Source organism: Pholis gunnellus (assembly GCF_910591455.1).
Source record: "Pholis gunnellus genome assembly, chromosome: 20".
Taxonomy (NCBI): Eukaryota; Metazoa; Chordata; class Actinopteri; order Perciformes; family Pholidae; genus Pholis; species Pholis gunnellus.
In genome coordinates, this window is record NC_136547.1 from 18,637,211 (window position 1) to 18,654,580 (window position 17,370).

At 44.0% G+C, this 17,370-nt stretch overlaps 1 protein-coding gene across 1 annotated transcript in view; it reads right to left on the reverse strand.

Annotated features, from left to right (window-relative positions):
- ahrra (aryl-hydrocarbon receptor repressor a) overlaps nucleotides 1–17,370 on the reverse strand; it is a gene marked incomplete at its 5' end in the record, with an annotated part of 57,091 nt that overhangs the window by 38,232 nt on the left and 1,489 nt on the right. The window contains one exon of the mRNA XM_079181105.1: nucleotides 16,785–16,966. Within this exon, the coding sequence (XP_079037231.1) occupies nucleotides 16,785–16,966 (182 nt within the window). The remainder of the gene's footprint in view (nucleotides 1–16,784; nucleotides 16,967–17,370) is intronic.

The following is a 17,370-nucleotide window of genomic DNA, read 5'->3' on the forward strand; positions in this document are numbered from 1 at the left end:
ACACAAGCGTATATGCCCAAAATGTGCTGTAAATATGTGCGAGTACACACAAACCTAGCTAGGTCTCAAATATTATTACCTGCACTCTATGCTGCATAACCAAAGTGGACATTTTGACACTTAGGCTACACAGAGTGGACAATAATTCTTTACAAGCTGAAATGAGATTTTCCAGCTCATCAAATCTCAGTTTGTGTTTTTTTGTCATGACATCACCAGCAGGGGAGGGGAGGCCGGCGAAACAGCCTCAATATGGCCTGGAAATTGACTGAGAATTTGGCCCGGGAGAGGTTGCATGAGAAGGAGAAGGACTTGAAGTAGCAGGGAGGAGAGGCCTGCCAAGAGTAAAGGCTCAGGCCTGAAGGCTTTTGGCAGGTGTTTTGACTCTGCTATCCATCCAGCTGCTGACTTGAAACATGGGAATCTATTAGCCGTACAGACAGGTTGTAATCTCTGCAATCTTCTGTCCTAAGAATCCTGCAAATGTACAAAAAAACACTTGTCTGACTAGTAGATGAAGAGATACGCAATCATCCAACAAAATGACTTTTGTTTCTGGAAAATCTGAATCAGAGTTAATTGTCCACCACAGCAGCCTCAGCCTCATCAACGATCATATGGCTCTGCCAATTAGGTCAAGGTCTGAGAGTTTTCTACATGAATTGGCCCATCTGACGTTTTAACAAAGATGCTGGTCCAAGGATGGATGGATGGAGAATTGGTATTGTGATGGCCCAATGAATTATGCAATAGGGTTTCTCTCCTTTTATTTTACGCCTCCCTTCTGCCTTTTTGCAACCCCCATCCACCTCTCTCGAACACGGCCCCGTGTTAAAATCATTCATGGCGTCAGCTCTCGCGACACGTTGACCTCATTGCCAAAGCTTTCCGATTTAGTAGCCGCGACGCTCATTTACAAAGACGGTCGGGTCTAAATCGCGGTCGTGGTAAAGGGACAGGTGAGAAGCAACAAAAGTAAAGAATCGGCGCGGCCTTAGTCATAAAGGCGAAAACATTGAAAAGTGCGGGAGGCGTGCCAAAGCCGCACCAGCAGGCAGACAGGTTGAGGTTGTGCAGGCCTCCAGGCAAAGGAGTGGTGGCACCACAAGAGAGGAAGGATTAAATGGAAGATTAACAAGCTCTGAGATCACGAAGCAGACAAAACAGACAGCTGCCTTGACGTAGGAATAAAATGACAAAGAAAGGGATACGTCAAGAAAATCATGTATGATAAAAAAGGAGCGCCAATGATTTAAGGGGAATTAAATAAATATGTCTATATACTACTGCTGTATATTCAATATCAGCAGCGTGAACTCACAGAGGGAGGCCGCCCTGTTGAGTTTGTGACTTACACGGTTTTTCTGTAGTTCTTTGGACTTGTTTCCCATAAGAAGCCACAGATAACTCCTTTGTTTAAGCCAACGCGAAAGACAAAGGATTTAAAAATATGAGCAGATGGAGGATGATCTGTTCGCTTTTAAAGAGATCCAACGGCACATCTGATCGAGCAAGAACACCATTGACAGGCACAGGACAAATCCGCATTCGCTGCTCCTGTGTGTGTGTGTGCATGAGGGGATATTTATAAAACTATCACTACATTATCATGCCCGAGACATGTGGGCGGGTGCGGCATCTTCATCCTTAACTCGTTTAGGACATATTGAGGTCATTTTCCCCGGGTTTACACAACATTGCGTGAGAAGGGAAGGGTATCCGGTGGATCCAATTGCCCTCTGTGAGGGAGGCAGCGCCTCTATGAATGTGGCCTTTGAGTGGCGAGAGGCCAGTAGACATGCAGACAGCCTGTACTTACTGTAACTGGGAAATAGGCCTGATGCGACTTCAAACAGCCACAATGATGTTATTATGGTCTACCCCCCCCCCCCCTGCTCCTTCCCAAGCCTGTCTCTCTCTACTTTCTGAGAACTTGTTGCTCATGAGTCACAAGGAAGGAGTCTCCAGCGATCTGTTGTTTACCCTCACATTAACCATGGTAGGACAAATCACTGTTTTTTTTTGTTATCATCCCCTCTAATAGAGACTGAAGTTGATTTATCCAAAAAGCTATCATTATCTCCATTTACCCCGGAGAAACTGAAGTGGACAAAAGTGCTTTCACACTTCTAACTTTAATTTGTTGAGCAAAAGAATGACAGGAACATTAGACGACATGCAGTAACCGGGAGGGTTTACTGAAGAGGAAAAACAAGGAAATGATCCTTGTTATGGAGGTCAAAGAGGATCATTCTGAAGGGGTATCGTGACTCTTCCAATATAGTGATAACCAATGCACTAATATAACTTTTGAGGTGCTAACGCTGCACTGACTTTGCTCCTAACTTTGGGCAAACAAGGATTACACACTCCTTCGTTGTGTAAACTGGGTTATCCGTATCTTTAAGCCGAGATTTGCTGTTTTTCCCCCCAGAAAAAATCAAATAAGGCCTCCCAGCAAACATTTGACAGGCGGGTAATAGGCATGAGGTAGAAAAGTTCAACATCATCCCAAGCAAACCAACAATATGATGGCATACAGAGGTAAAGTAAAAAACACAAGTGAAAACAGCTTTTTTTGACAGACAGATATGGAAGTCCCGGTTTCACAAAATGACGCCGGTGGCAGCTATACGGACGACGAGCGGATGTGACTCAGTTTTGACTTTGGTGCTATATTTACACATTCTTTCAACGTCGGTGGAGGCTGTCATATCAACATCTCCTCGGCGTCACAATGTTTGCTGGGCCCGGCTAACTTTTGATGGTGAGAAACTGGGTTAGACTTCAGACTGACGATTCTATCACATTTAATTCGTCAAGTCATCCCGTAAAAAAAACACAAACTTTGTTCTGAGAGTTGTAGTTTTTTGTAAAGCAAATGGAGGTTGTGGTACTTTGTTCTGCTCCAAATTAACACTATCACACTATATTGATGCTAAAGGTAGTTTTCAAAATATATACCATATACATCTATTTTTTTTAAAACAGGTGAAAGTGCATTTAAAATAAAAACAATATAATCTCTTTCTGCTGATTTTTTGTTTGTTTTCAGTAAAGAAAGATGTATAAGAATCAATAATACACTGAATGCCTTTGAGGTAAGTTTAAAGGGCTAAAGATGTGAAAGCTTTATATTTCAGGCTGTATAGTCAATATATCAACATGCCAAGACTCAGTTCCCTCTTTAATCTCCCTGCTCTCGAGCTAATTGTTATCCCGCGGTGTGAAAAGCTCTTGCATGTGTTAATCTGGAGACAGCGCCAGGGAAAGCACTGAGATCCATTACAGGGCAAGAAATACTGCGTAGGAAATAAAAAATGATTGAAAAATGATGGGAGTGGTTTCTGAAAAATAAACATGGGTGGAAGCCACTTCCATCTCTTCATTTGACACATGACACTGTACAAAAACACGGATTAGACTGCCAATGCTCTGACTGGATAAATGTGTGTGTGTGTGTGTGTGTGTGTTTGCATGTGCGATGCATATTTCAAACATTTGCAATTTGATGATGAAAACAAACCCTGGCACATTAGCATGGAGAATTTCCCAGCTCCGCACGCAAACTTAGAGATGGGGAGGGCCCCAGAGTGTGTGTGTGTGTGTGTGTGTGTGTGTGTGTGCGTTGCTGTGGGTGAAGCCGGCAGCTGTTTAAATTCAGTCTACACTCTCTACACAGCGCACCATTCCAATTTAAACACGATCCTCAGGCCCTGGAACAGAGTCGGACACTTTTCTCCACCACCTCTTTCTGTCTTTCTCCCTCCTTCTCGTTCTTCCTTCTTTTGTTGCGAATATCCACGATCAGAATTCAACAACCACCGCGATATCTATACAACCCCGGCCCGTCGTGCACTCAGACCTCACTTATCTCGCTGCATTAGCCATTAGCTCCTGCACCTTATATGATGATCCTACTTGATCCCTTTGCTCTCTGTCATGTACCATCTTTGAGGGGTCATGTCATCGTTGCCCGATGAATAAGTCATTAGACCAGCGCTGCGCTCGTCCCTGAAAGGTCCAGAGGCTTGGTGCACCGTGGCTCCATTTCGAATGAGGTCACAGAAACAAAGGAACCGACAACAGCTCTGCCATAATCTTCGCCGATAGAATAAAATTGAATCATTGTTGAAAATAAAAATGTCCCGTTACGAGAAAAGGTACCATTTTATGTTCTCGCCGGGGATATTCTGCAATTGAAACGTTACATTTGAAATACTGAAGTCAAAATGCAAATACTGAAAGAAGTTGAACTGTAAATTTAAGTGTAAGCGCTGAGTGAAGTCGAAGATTCGCTGAAAGGAGTTTAAAAAAAGCCGGCCGAGGTGTAGGGGATGAATTGAGCTGCAGGCGTCCGTCAAAGTGAACGCCTAAAGAGAGATTAGTGCCAGCTCCAGTCTGTAAATTGAAAGATGATGTCAGTCGAAAATGTTGTCTGAAGTGAAAGCACAAGAAAGCAGTTGAAATGTTAAGAGCTGGATGTGTCACTTAAAGTGAAAGCCTACAGAGAGATGGAGCCAGCTAAAGCGTGTAAATTGAAAGATGATGCCAGTTGAAGCGTAAGCCCCCCACTAAGTCCTGAATGTAGTTGCAGTAAATCTGCAAACAATCCAAGAGCGTGCACGGGTTAATAGTGGCAGTCCAAGTGTGAAAGGAGTTAACGTGTCAGTATGGAAGAGAAAGAGAGAGAATGCATTCAAAGTGTCAGTGGACATGTAGAGATAAAGAGATAAAGAGATAAAACAGTAGAAATTAAACACTAATTACAGATTACCAACTGCTTCTCACCAAAAATATTCAAAACACAAACTAGTGCAACTCTGACAGCCTTTAGACGTGTGTGTGTGTGTGTGTGTGTGTGTGTCAATTAGGGCTGCAGCAGGAACGACTTTTATTTCATTTGATCAGATTAGATAACCTTTGAGCGACGGACGGTGGCTGTGAACTACCACAATGCATTTATTGCTTTAGCTATGAGCTACTATATTGCATTCATAGCTGCTGCTACATTAGCTTTAAATAAAAAGGAACGTGACAGTAGGTTAGTATGATGCTTCATTATGGAACAGTTACATTTCCTATTTCCAAGGCGTGTCATTTCAACACTGGTGCCTTGAATCCAAAGAATGTCATGAACGGAAAAAACGACCTGCAACACAACGTTTAAAAATAGCATTCTTCTCCTCTATTATTCACTCACTACTTCTTCTACTTTTTTTTTTTCCCTTTTTTGTCAGTTGAAATTACAGTTTAAGGAACCTCAGAGAGCCTCAGAGAGCTTTCACCATAAACTCCCCCAGTGGGCCCTTAGTGTCGGTGATGTCAGTGAAACCTCCAGTGCAACATTCAGACACACACACACACACACACACACACACACACACACACACACACAGAAACAACAGGAAAACCTAGCTGGTTTTTCAGTAGAATTAACAATTTATAACACACATTTATAAATAAAGGAAACACTTCTAAAATGAGAGTCTTGAGTCAATAGCATTTTGTTTGTAGTGTGTGTGTGTGTGTGTAAGTGTGTATATACACATATGTGATTATGCTAAATCATCACTTCCCACTGGAGTTTTTCCTCATTGGCTTTAAGTGAGGTTGATAAACGATCGGATACAAGATGAAATCCCTTGCCCCGCCCGTCTTTTTTTTTTTTTTTTTTTTTGCAGTGCACACATGCACAAACACGCACAAACGCACACATCTCAAATAAATCCCAGTGAGCTTTCGGGGCCTCTTCGCGGCTCTGTTTACTGTTGAACACTTAAGATATACCCTTCTTTCTCCTAGCTAACAAATAACGCCTGGGGGGGCTGGAGGGCTGAGCCAAGCACAAGTCACGCAACTGCCTCGCTCTGTCTCTCTCTCTCAGTCATCCCCCCCCCCCCCCCCCCCCCCCACACACACACACACACACACACACACACACATACTCTGGCCATCCTGACTCAATGGATACCTGGCTGCCTGGGTGAGACATTTGCCCCTGCAGAGCTGTCCCTCTTTAACAATGTGCCTGGACGCTGTCAAGTCAGAGACCATCCCGCTGCCGCTAACTGATGTTTTGACTTCACCTTGTCTTCCATTGAGGCGCCCAAGTAAAAGTGTATGTGTGTGTGTGTGCATGTGTGATGAGATTGTCTTCCTTCACCCGCTGTTCCTCCAGCTGTACCCTCTGCTTGCGTCTCTCTCCACCCTAAAAATATTTTGTCAGACTCACTCATTCGATCATAATTCAGCAGAGAGCGGGAGTTCACGCAGAGTTCAGACTGCTGTGGGTGCACAGCCAACAAAAAAACAAAAAACACACAACCCCTTTAAACATCGTCTTGCATCACATTCTTTATCTTCAAATAGCCCTTACTATGGCCATTTCTCACTGAAATACATGTTTTGCAATGTACAGGATGCACAGCAATATGTCTTGGTTCAGTGTCAGTTACGTTTTGTGTGGTGGGCTTACAACACACTCAGTCTGAGATCGAAAAAAAAAAGCTATTCCCCCAACCGAAGCTTCTCCAAGTGACCCTAACTTTATATGACATGATCTGAAGGACTATTTTTACTCGGGCGAGTTACGTGCTCCTGTTTTCCCGTATCAGATACTGATGAAAGCGGACCTCATCTGGCTGACGGTAGTTAGCGTATAGAGCTGTACCGGGTCAGATGCCACCTTTGCTTAGTGATCTTTCCAACCGCATGGAAACATATCGATTTACATTAGGGAACAACAGCAGGGACCGGGGCCACTGTTGCACACTGAGGCATGCTTCAATTAAGATAAATGGAGGTGACAGACAAAACAAACGGGTCTGGTGTACAGTGCGCCCGGGCACAACCTGATGACATGTAGTACTTGTGGAAGTCATGCCACGCGAGTGTTCAGAGAACAAACACAGGCCGTGATTCTGCTTATAAAAGGCTTAGGCTTCGGTTTTCCTTTGCATTAATTCCATCACTCAACTTAAGCGCTGGTGTTTACACTGAATGTATGCAGGTTTAAACCATCATTTCTTAAGGATTCAACACTTTTCTTTTTTTTTTGCGGCCAAGCTGACAGTGTCACAGTCCGGGATCACGACGCATTCAGGTGAAGGTTGCAGAACGTAGAGACAAATGTGACCGCAGACCACAAAAGACGTTGACTTGAGTTTGCTGATATAGTTCAAACCTTTCCTGTGATTTCTCCCTTTTTCGCACCACTTGGCTGCTTTATGGCGTTGTTCCCTGTGAGATGTTGGATCAGCGTCGTGCCAGAGCCGCGGTGTCGCTGAGTTCACTCATCAGCCACTGTGAATAGACTCTCCATCCGCTCGGTTTAGCCACCAACAGATCGCATTACTGACACCAGTGAGCTTTTTATTCGAGTGGCCGTGTTAAATTGGTTGTGCTGTAGCTAATAGGCCTTTGGTGTTCACTCGGAGGCAACAGGGGAGTGAATCTATGTCGTGTCATCAATCAGTTCATTGTGGACCGCCTCCCGCAGCATGCGAACGGGACAACAGAGGGACACAGACAAGCTTGACCGTAACAAAATCCGATTCTTGGATTCTACTATTGATTTGGTTACTTGTACAATTGTAATCCCAATTACGGCCACATGTAGGCCCCTTTTTTAATTTGGTCTTATTAGGCATTCCAGCATTGCTGCAAAATTGATTCAGTTTTTCAAATTCAGTCATCTTACAATAAACAGTCACAAAACTTTTTTTCCCCCTAAACTCAGGAAGCGGTTTCTGAGCAGAAAAGTGCTCACATGCCACAACAAGAAAGAAAATGACTGTTCCGAGGCTTAATGAGTTATCAAATCTCTCAAAGCTCTCAAAATGTGGCTTTGGGTGGGGCCGAATCTGTTAGCCATATTGCATGTTTGCATGGAGATCATCAAAGTCTATTTGTTTTGCTGTGTGGGGGATGAATATAAATTGGCAATGTGAAATGAGTTAATCTAAGCCAAAAGGGCTGTAGTTGGGGTTACGCCTGCTCGAGTGGCGTGCCTACAAAAATAGAACAGATTGACTGAAAACCAACAGCAGAACAAATGTTTGCGATAAGAAATGTGTCTGCCAGTAGCATAGCGGCCGTGGACTAACTACAGTTTGCACACCCTATGAACTTGAAATATACTTGCAGCAATGTGAGCTTTCTAATTGAATGCCATGATATAATAAACCATGTAAGACAACAGCTGGGACTTGTCAGCTTGTTTGTAGCGCCGCTGCATGCTTAAAATGCTTCCATAATATAATTATCAACTCGAGCTCCGGGGGCTTTTCGGTGTGCGCTTGTTGCTTCCCTCCTCGTCCCTCTGAGCCTTCCTTGCTCAGGCAGAGCGGGCGCACTAGGCGGTAGCTGTGGCAGTAATTACACAAGACAGCTTCCAACAATAGTGTTGGGCCAACAAAGGCTTCTGCTCACTCTGCATGAGTCCTGGCTGTCTATTCACACTCACTCAAACTCAAACACACACTCTACCCGTTTGTTCACACACACACACACACACACTTGCACAAAAACACACCTCCCACTGCTGCACGGCCGCCACTAGCTGTTACAGTTCGCGTCTAACGGGGGGGGGGGGGCCCCCCTCGGCACTGATTTGAGTAATTCACTTATGGCCTTTTGTGATCCCAGGGGGCTCTGTTGGCCCCCCCAGGACAACAGAGCCCAGCTCCACTCAAGCGAGTTCAGTGTCTGTGGCACGAGAGGCCAGGCAGGGACAAAGCCAGTGTCATGCCTTTGATTCAAGCAACTAATGAGTTAGCTGTGAGGATCCTAAACGCATAAGGCGGCTTCTCCATTCATGGTTCTCGACACATACGAGGGATTAGCGTGGCTGGCCTGTCGCGCTAGTTAACAGCTATTGTGTGACTGATTACTGCAGAGGGGGCAAACATACATGCAAGAGGGTGGGAGAGTGAGCCGACATGCAATTGATGTGCAATTCAGCATGGAACCATTGGGCGGGTAATGACTATTAGCCGCAATAAAGGAAATAAATAAATATATATACACACACATACATATATACATATATATATATCTATACGGTATAAATATTTTAATTGCAAATGTATTGAAGATGATCTTGAAATTATTTTTAGAAGTTGTTCTACTCGTGTGTCTATGATACACTCACGCATTGGGTCTAAATAGCACAGACGCAGAGCTGGGTAAACTGCAGCCAGGACCCATGGGTAGAAAACAATTGGGTCCAAATCTAACCCAAGATAATGGATTATTTTGATATGCATAATAATACTACTGTAACGGTTACTTTCCTGAATTAAAATGGCTGTTTTGACCCCAGTGTTAGACATAAAAAGCTCAAGTTTTATCTGAAAACAAATTTAACAAATTATTCTCAACCATACTATAGAGCCTATTGTATTTCAGTTTGGGTAAATAATCCCAATAAAAAACAAATACTATTATATACTCTGGGTCAAAACGACACATTGTCAATGGTTCTACTCATGAACACTGTTCATCCTGCATAAAGTTAACCCGCTGTTGTTATATTGACCGAATCACAGGTATGAAAATGGCCAACTCATACGGTAAACTGCTGCACAAAAAAATAGTCTGTATCTAAATTTTATTTGTCATGATTGTAAGTATATTACTTTAACGTATAAACCTATTTCTGTCTTACACTCACAACAAATGAACGGGGTTTTAGCGTGCCAAAATAAAGGACGGGAATGATAAGACCCTAAAGCACTGGTATTAGGTCATAACAGTGAGAACACATTAACATTTACACTGGAAACGTATTAAGCGGCCATACATCTACGTTTGTATATAGAACCCGTAGCACGGAATTACAGACATCGCATGTGGAGGAAAGAGGAAGGAGAAAAGCCTGAGCACTGGCATTTAGCCTGATCACGCACTCCTCACGAAGCACATGGAGATGAGAGGTGATTCTCTTTCACAGAGGTCAGTGAAACAAACAGAAGAGCAGAACCCCATAGGGAGCGAAAGGAGGAGGAGAGAGAGAGAGAGAGACACAGGAGTGTTAGTCATGGTCACAGAAAAAAGGAGAGAAAATCGACATTTAATGAATGAAACACAGTAGACAGAAATGGAGTCACGGGGCGAATCTGTACCCTTAATTTGATGATGATAATCACACGTAAGAGTACATTGTCTCTGCTTCAACAGCATACAAACGGATGATGGTGTTGTAATCTATTATCTCCCTGGATGCTCTTAATCAATACACATCACAAGGTTTAGTGATGTGAAGCTACATTAAATGATCTAATGAGCTGTCAAAAGAAAATCGTGACAATGTGACCTGCTGGCAGTATTGCTGGTGGAAATAAATATCACGAAAGCTCAAATACCCGCTTTTTGTCCGCTTTAGCATCACCTTTCATTACTCATAATGTAAAAGTCTTGTAATGTACCAGCCCCCGGGGTGAACTGGAGATGTCGTGCCACCAACACTAGAACAGCGCTGGCCAGTCTACTTGTGTGTGTCTTCAGGCTTGTTGTGACATATGGCATTCAACTGATATGATGGGCTGATGGGTTAAAGTCCTCGCATCCTTTGGGCTTTGAAGCGTTGCGTGTCGGAGGACTCAAACGCGCAATCGCCCCAACGCAACTAAGGCATCAAGAAACCTGCACGTCAGCGTCGACTCACAGCTCGTCAAGTTGATACCAATTACCCAAGAAGTCCAACTGATTCCTGGTGTTTTCTATCTCCTAATCCCTCCATAACAGTGTGATCGGGTCAAACAACAGGGGAGAATGAAAAGGTCAATGGCTTTGACCTTCAGTGAGTTTGAGTGTTCACTTCAAAAAAGGTATGGACAGATGTAACAAACGGGTTAATGAGCTGTGCACTCAGCGCATGATACTAGTGCTGCAGGTCAACCGAACAGGTCGCTTGCAAGTTACATTTTTGGGATTCTCATGAAATGGTCAGTAAACAAGTCTACAGCCATGTTAAAGAAAGAAAAGAAGAAATTGTTCTTCATTTCAAACTAGTGTTTTGGGCATAAGGGACACTTTGACAATGATGCTAACTCTGCCCAAAAAAGCAATGAACACAAATATTTAAACAGTGGATCTTAGATTTACGAGTGATGGACCCGTCCAAGGTGTTTACCAACCGTACGGCCATGCTGGGGTCGGCTGCACGCCGACGTAAAACACTGAGAACATGTACTCTCAGTGGGGAAAGAGAATTAAACGTATAGTTTCTTAGAGAAGGTGAACAAGCTGCCAATACTACCTTCCTGGCAACATTTAGCAATGCGAACAACTGTGGGTCGCAGTCTCCGACTCACCGGAAATTTCCAGAGCTGAGCTTTTTGTTTCAAAAAACTCGAAACAACAAGTGAATTGACCACATTTTGACCTTTCTAATGCTGAACCTTTTCACTTCATTTCTTGTCCACGCGGCTTGCCGATTCGTCTTGGCCTCTGCCCGACAGTCTTGTCTGCCTTTGGGTTGCGGAAGGAAAAAGTGTGGGGTCACCGAGAGTTTAGTAAACACGAAGTCCGTCCATAATGTGACCTGATACACATTTCACCCCCCCCTGAGCAAAGACTCCATTCAGAAACAGCTATCACGCTGCTGCACTTCCCTTTTTGGGAAAAGCGAATGATGAGCACACGTATTGACTGGATTTGACACAGATTCAACATGAAAAAGATTTAACACACATTTGAAGGGGGCCAGACGACCATGATATTCTCCTAAAAATTGGTAGATGGATCCAGACTGATTGCTTTGTCTTGTTCCCTCCTTCCTCTATTGCACTGATGGCGGGCTGGTTACAAAACCGTCTCCTGTCTGCTGGCCGACGTCACAAGTGGCGCATGCCTGCCGTGAGTCTGCGGGCTCTGTGGCCTTTCTCTTCCTCTTTTATTAAAAGCTCACCCAGCATTTAGAGGCAGACGTACACACGTACCGAAACTGACTGGCACGCGTTTCGAGAGAGAGACTATAGCGACACAAGATACACAGCGCAGATCTAAACACTGTTGTATGGATTTTCGCGTAGCAGTGAGGCGATCAGAATGCCAAGTTACCAAACTTTCATGTTTCTCATAAAATTTTATGTGGCCAAGTGTATGTGTGTGTGTGTGTGTGTGTGTGTGTGTGTGTGTCCCCATACCCCGTTTACGCCCAGACTGGTCTGACAGCTATGAGGGAAGGTGGGGCTTTAATCGCGTGGGCTTCCGGACACACACACACACACACACACACTTATAAATACACCTTGCTGCGATGTGGATACGTTTACACCACAGGCATTTATGTTTGGGCATGAGATTGTTTTTGGTGGTAACTTCAGGGGTTGTTGTGATTTACAGCAAGACAGTAATGGTTTACAGGGCGGATCGTTCAATGAAAGCAGAGCAATACAGCCCTGGAGTCATATTATAGATGTTTTTACAGGTTGTTCATGTCTCACTGAGGTTAGTGTTTAGGTCTATTTTGAGATTTAAAAAATACAAAAAAAAAACAATGCATAAACTATGCAGGAGAGAGTATAAATGAAGGGGAAAACAGTGGATTATCTTTTTGTCTGTATTGTTTTTAAATGATTTGGGTTTATGTATTATTTTGCAATGGATGCGTAGGATGAATGTTTAGCTATAGTACAGCAAATACACCAAAGGAAGGCCACACACTGATCGCTGCTATCAGATATCAGTGCCACGAGGGTCCAGAGCTTGGATGGTGACAGATGGCGTCAAAATAAAAGTCTATCACACCTCATCACAGTCAAAAGAACCACCACTTTCACACATCTAACACATTGTACAGGGTTTCCTGTAAAGCCACGCTCTGCTCCGAAAACAAACAACGGAAACTGTTCCGGCCATTCTGGGGATATGAACTGCTGATCGTCTTGGTCACAAGCTTTACATGCTTTACAATTTATTTTTCCTCAAAGATTTCTTGTTTGAAAGTGTTCTGCTTTATCAAGAGACACGGGGAGTGTGAAGTGTGACCACATTACACAAAACCTACGAGAAGGAGCGCCGACATCGCGTTGGATCTCATGAGATTCATATCATGCCAGCAGCTAAACATGAATGCATTGGCACGGGTTACATGAGCTGATCTCAAGCCTAGAGCGGTGCAGTACACCGGGCTGAACGTTAGGGAAGAGGGTCTGTCCTTTATTATGTGGGCTCCAGGTCCTCTTAGAACTCCCATCTGATTCTCATCACAAGCCCCGTTGACTTCTGCTCTCTCTGTTAGAGTCACTTTCAATTCATATTAGTCTAGGAACACAGGAAGAGAGAGGGAAGGAAGGAGTAAAGGCGCAAGTCCCATTTCTTTGACACACTCTGAACTATTTTACCAGATATCGTGATTCCATTATGCCACCGAAATACAAAAAAAAGTCTCAACAATAATACAAATTAATTAAAAAGGAAATATTTTTGCCTTTAGTTACCTGATCCCTTATGAAAGTATGGCCCGCAACCTGATTAAATATTCAAAACAAAGCTAAATTCTAGTTTCAAATAATGAGAGAAAAAAAAAAGGAGCGAAACACAATCGCGCAAAACAGACTGGAGGAGAATTAAAGGCAATCGGGCAGAAAGACAAAGGAGGAGGGACAGATAATCCTTAGAGTAAATATTTAACAAGCTCAGCAATTACAGAGACCTAACATGGAAGAGAAGGGAACTGCAGCCTGCTGACTGTCAACACACACACACACACACACACACACATTCACATGATCCTACTCGCTTGGGCATCTGCCTAGAAATGCTGAGAATAAAGATACCCTGACCTAAAATGAAAATTAAACAAAACAAAAACATGGGACAAAGCCCGTAGGCTATGAACTGATGATTTGGATTCTTTAAAATTATTTATTTGTTTGAAGGGGCCCCTGGACTTGTGGCCCACTTTTTCAACTGGGGACAACTGCAGCAGCTGCATCACTATATACACTAATAATGGACAAACGTTTGTCCAGACTGTCCTCAGCTTTTATAGTCGCACTGCAAGAGAGTTAAAGTGTATGACCGTTTGAATCGTTGGATTGTGAGTTTTGGAATATAAATATATTTGTCATACATCCTTGCGAAACGGGTATTTTACGAGCGGACATTTACACCCTACAGGCAGAATAAACAAAAATACCATTAAAAAATAAAAAGGGAAATAAAATTGTATTAATCAATGTCAAAGTGCATCAAATAGAAAGAGCACAAGGAGTCGTCTCAGGTCCCGTATCTCATTGTGCCCGTAAGCACATCGCAGCTGAATCTCATGGAATATGATGAATAAGGGAAACTGGCTGAAGTGATTCTCTGTCCGGTGTCGCTTTTTATTTACTCACACACACACACACACACACACACACACACACACACACACAGCCTGGAGGTGTATTTGCATTAAGTGCATAGGTACATACTGTTCACTTTGCTCCACCCTTGAGCAGTCACGCAACAGAGACGACCGGTAGAATCTCAGTGTGCTCTCGAAAACCACCTGCCACCCGATTCTCTTCTTCTTCTCCTCCGTCTGTAAACCTTCAACTGTCTCACAGTGAAGTAGATCAAATCAGTGAATCTATGTCATAAAAATGAGAAAAACAAATGATACAGTCCGACATGCAGCCACTTGATCACAACTAATTAAACTACACATCAGTGATGACTGCGTAGCAACTTCCCACAGTCCCCCCGGTGGACAGAAAGGAGAACTGCATCGGTGAGAGCAGGAAGATCTTCATTTCTCCTCTATAAAAGAGTTTATAAATGCAAACAAAACTTAAGGCGGTTTCACAGCATGTTTTCAGTGAGTCACTCAGTGTTCGAAAGAGAAGGGGGGGGGGGTGAAAAAAGAGGTTATGATTGTTGTTCCAAGCCACAGGAAGGATGTGGATATGTACTTGTTGCTCGTCTTAGATTCATCTGGAGGAGCTCTGGCCATGCTCCATGTTGAAATATCAGCGGACAAAGCTGCGGCTCTGAGAGTCCAGTGAGAGAGGGAGGGCAGATTTGTATACAGAACCAAATCCATCGTGTTCCACACTGATTAATCTCATTAGTGTGGCATTAAAAGCCAGCTAAGCTGGTCACTACTGCCACTGATAACATAGGCACCCAGCAGTGTTGGCGCAAACAAATAGAGGCTTTTGCAATAATGCATGTTCACAGAGTTCGGAATATAAATAATTCCTGATAAATGCCGCCTTTACCGCAAATGCTAGTGCCGTCACCACTTCGGAAGATGAGCACAGAGAGCTATTAGCAGGCAAATACGCAACCCACTTCACGGCTCGTTTACGACACACCTTTCAACACTTTCCACACACGTGACTGAACTCTCTCCGCTCTCTCTCGCTCAGTCCTGCAGTGAGGCAGCGGTTGTGGTCTTTATCTGTGCGTGATCTCTTATCCGGGAAAGGCAACCCTTGATAAGTCCAATTAGCACCTGTACTGCAACTTTGCGTGATGGCTAAGCTACATGAGCATTCGGGGTAAAACAAGTAACTGTGTGTGTGTGTGTGTGTGTGTGTGTGTGTGTGTGTAAAGTTACATGACTCTGGCCAACAGGATGCCAGTTGTTGGGTGCCACGCCAAACCAAGGCAGCAGATGATGGAGATTAAGGGCGCCGCAAGGATCAGAGGAGCGGAAGGTGAAAGAGGAGAGCCGCATGTGTCGAAGAGGTGATGGCTGAAAAACTTTCAGCTGGTCAGAACTGTACAAATCCCTTTCCATGAGGACCCCGGGACTAGGAACACAGTGAGCCTCACCGGACCTCTCCATACTGCCTCCTCTCCACTGCCCTACGCTTCCCTTCCTTCATCCTCCCGTCTACTTTGTCACGAGCATTTTGCTTATTCTTTGCTCTGTACATAAAAATAAAAAACGAGCTCTTGTCTTAGAGCTGTCGCATCCGGCTGTGCCAGTAGCCTCTGAGTTGATATGGCAGTCGCCGAGGCCACCGGCAACGGAATGCGTTCTGAAGCGGCCCATGAATATTTGAAGTGGATCGTGGAGCAACACGAGGAGAGGAAGGGGAAGCATTCGGTGGAGGGTGGGGAAACAAGAGTGAGCCTCAGTATACCTTTTAATTACATGCTGTGGCAACACACGAAGGGTGACGGGGATTTTGGGGGAGGGTGAACCGAAAAAACGATGCAGCTGTGGTGACGCTGCCTTCCTCAAATTATGAGAAATTACTCAGCACGGGAGGATGAGACAACACAAGAGACACGTTCCCTGCTTTGTCTGTTAACGCATGACACGGCATGACGGTGTTTCCTGAAAGACAGCGCAGAAAAGAACAGCTCCCGTAATGCAAAGGCCGAGGGGACTCTCACCCGTTCAGCACAAGCGTTTGACTAATATGGTTTGGGGTTAAGGAATATATTTTTTTAATCTTTTCGAGGCAATATTTTTTAAATGACACAGAATATCTTTAAAGTGACATTTTCCATAATATTGCAAAAATAGTATTTATGTTTATTTTCCACTGAAACCAGGATATTATTATTTCTACTACTACTTTTTCTAATAGTATAGATATTTATGTATCATTTTAGAATTACTTCACATTTGTTTGTGGGTCAGTTGTGCAATAAAAATATATCAGAGGTGGACAACATTGATCCATATGCCAATTTACAGCAGCAAATCTCACATTATTAACCCCGTAAATCAAATCGCAACTCCCTCTGAACTCAGAGACAGACACACATAAACCAAACAGCCCGGCCCCTCCACCCGCCGCTGCAAAATGTCGTCTTTCGACCTCCTTTACCTTGGAAGCAGCTCTTGACGCGGAGGTAGGAGACTGCGAGGCGCAGCACGGACAGCTTGTCCAGCTTGGAGATGACATCCGGGGGGAACGGCAGCAGGCTGGCCAGCCGGTCCAGCTCAGCGTTCAGCCTGTCTCTGTGCCGCTTGGACGGGTTGGTTTTCTCGTTGGCAGAGGACTGCTTCCTGATGGCGAGACGGACAGAGGGGAAGAGAGGAAGACGGGGTTAAATGGGCATCGGGGGACGCGTGCGGGGATGGACCCGAGACCATCAGAAGTCATGCATTCAGCTGCGAAACAAAAAACAGCTTCGACTAAATCATGTGTTTCAGTCGGGACAAACTTGAAAATCTTACCACAAACAAAAACAACAAGTGGAGCAATGCCTGACTCATGTGTGACTATTTGATTTTTGGGTCAATGTGAAAAACAGGCCACCAAACTATTAAAGGAAGCATTGGAATTAATGTATTTTTAAGAAATACTTTTCATGTTTTGTCTGACTCTGCACATCACCACGCCAACCCAAGTAGAGCCATTTGATCAAATAAACCACACTAGTCTGCACACGTCTGTCTTTTAACTGTAT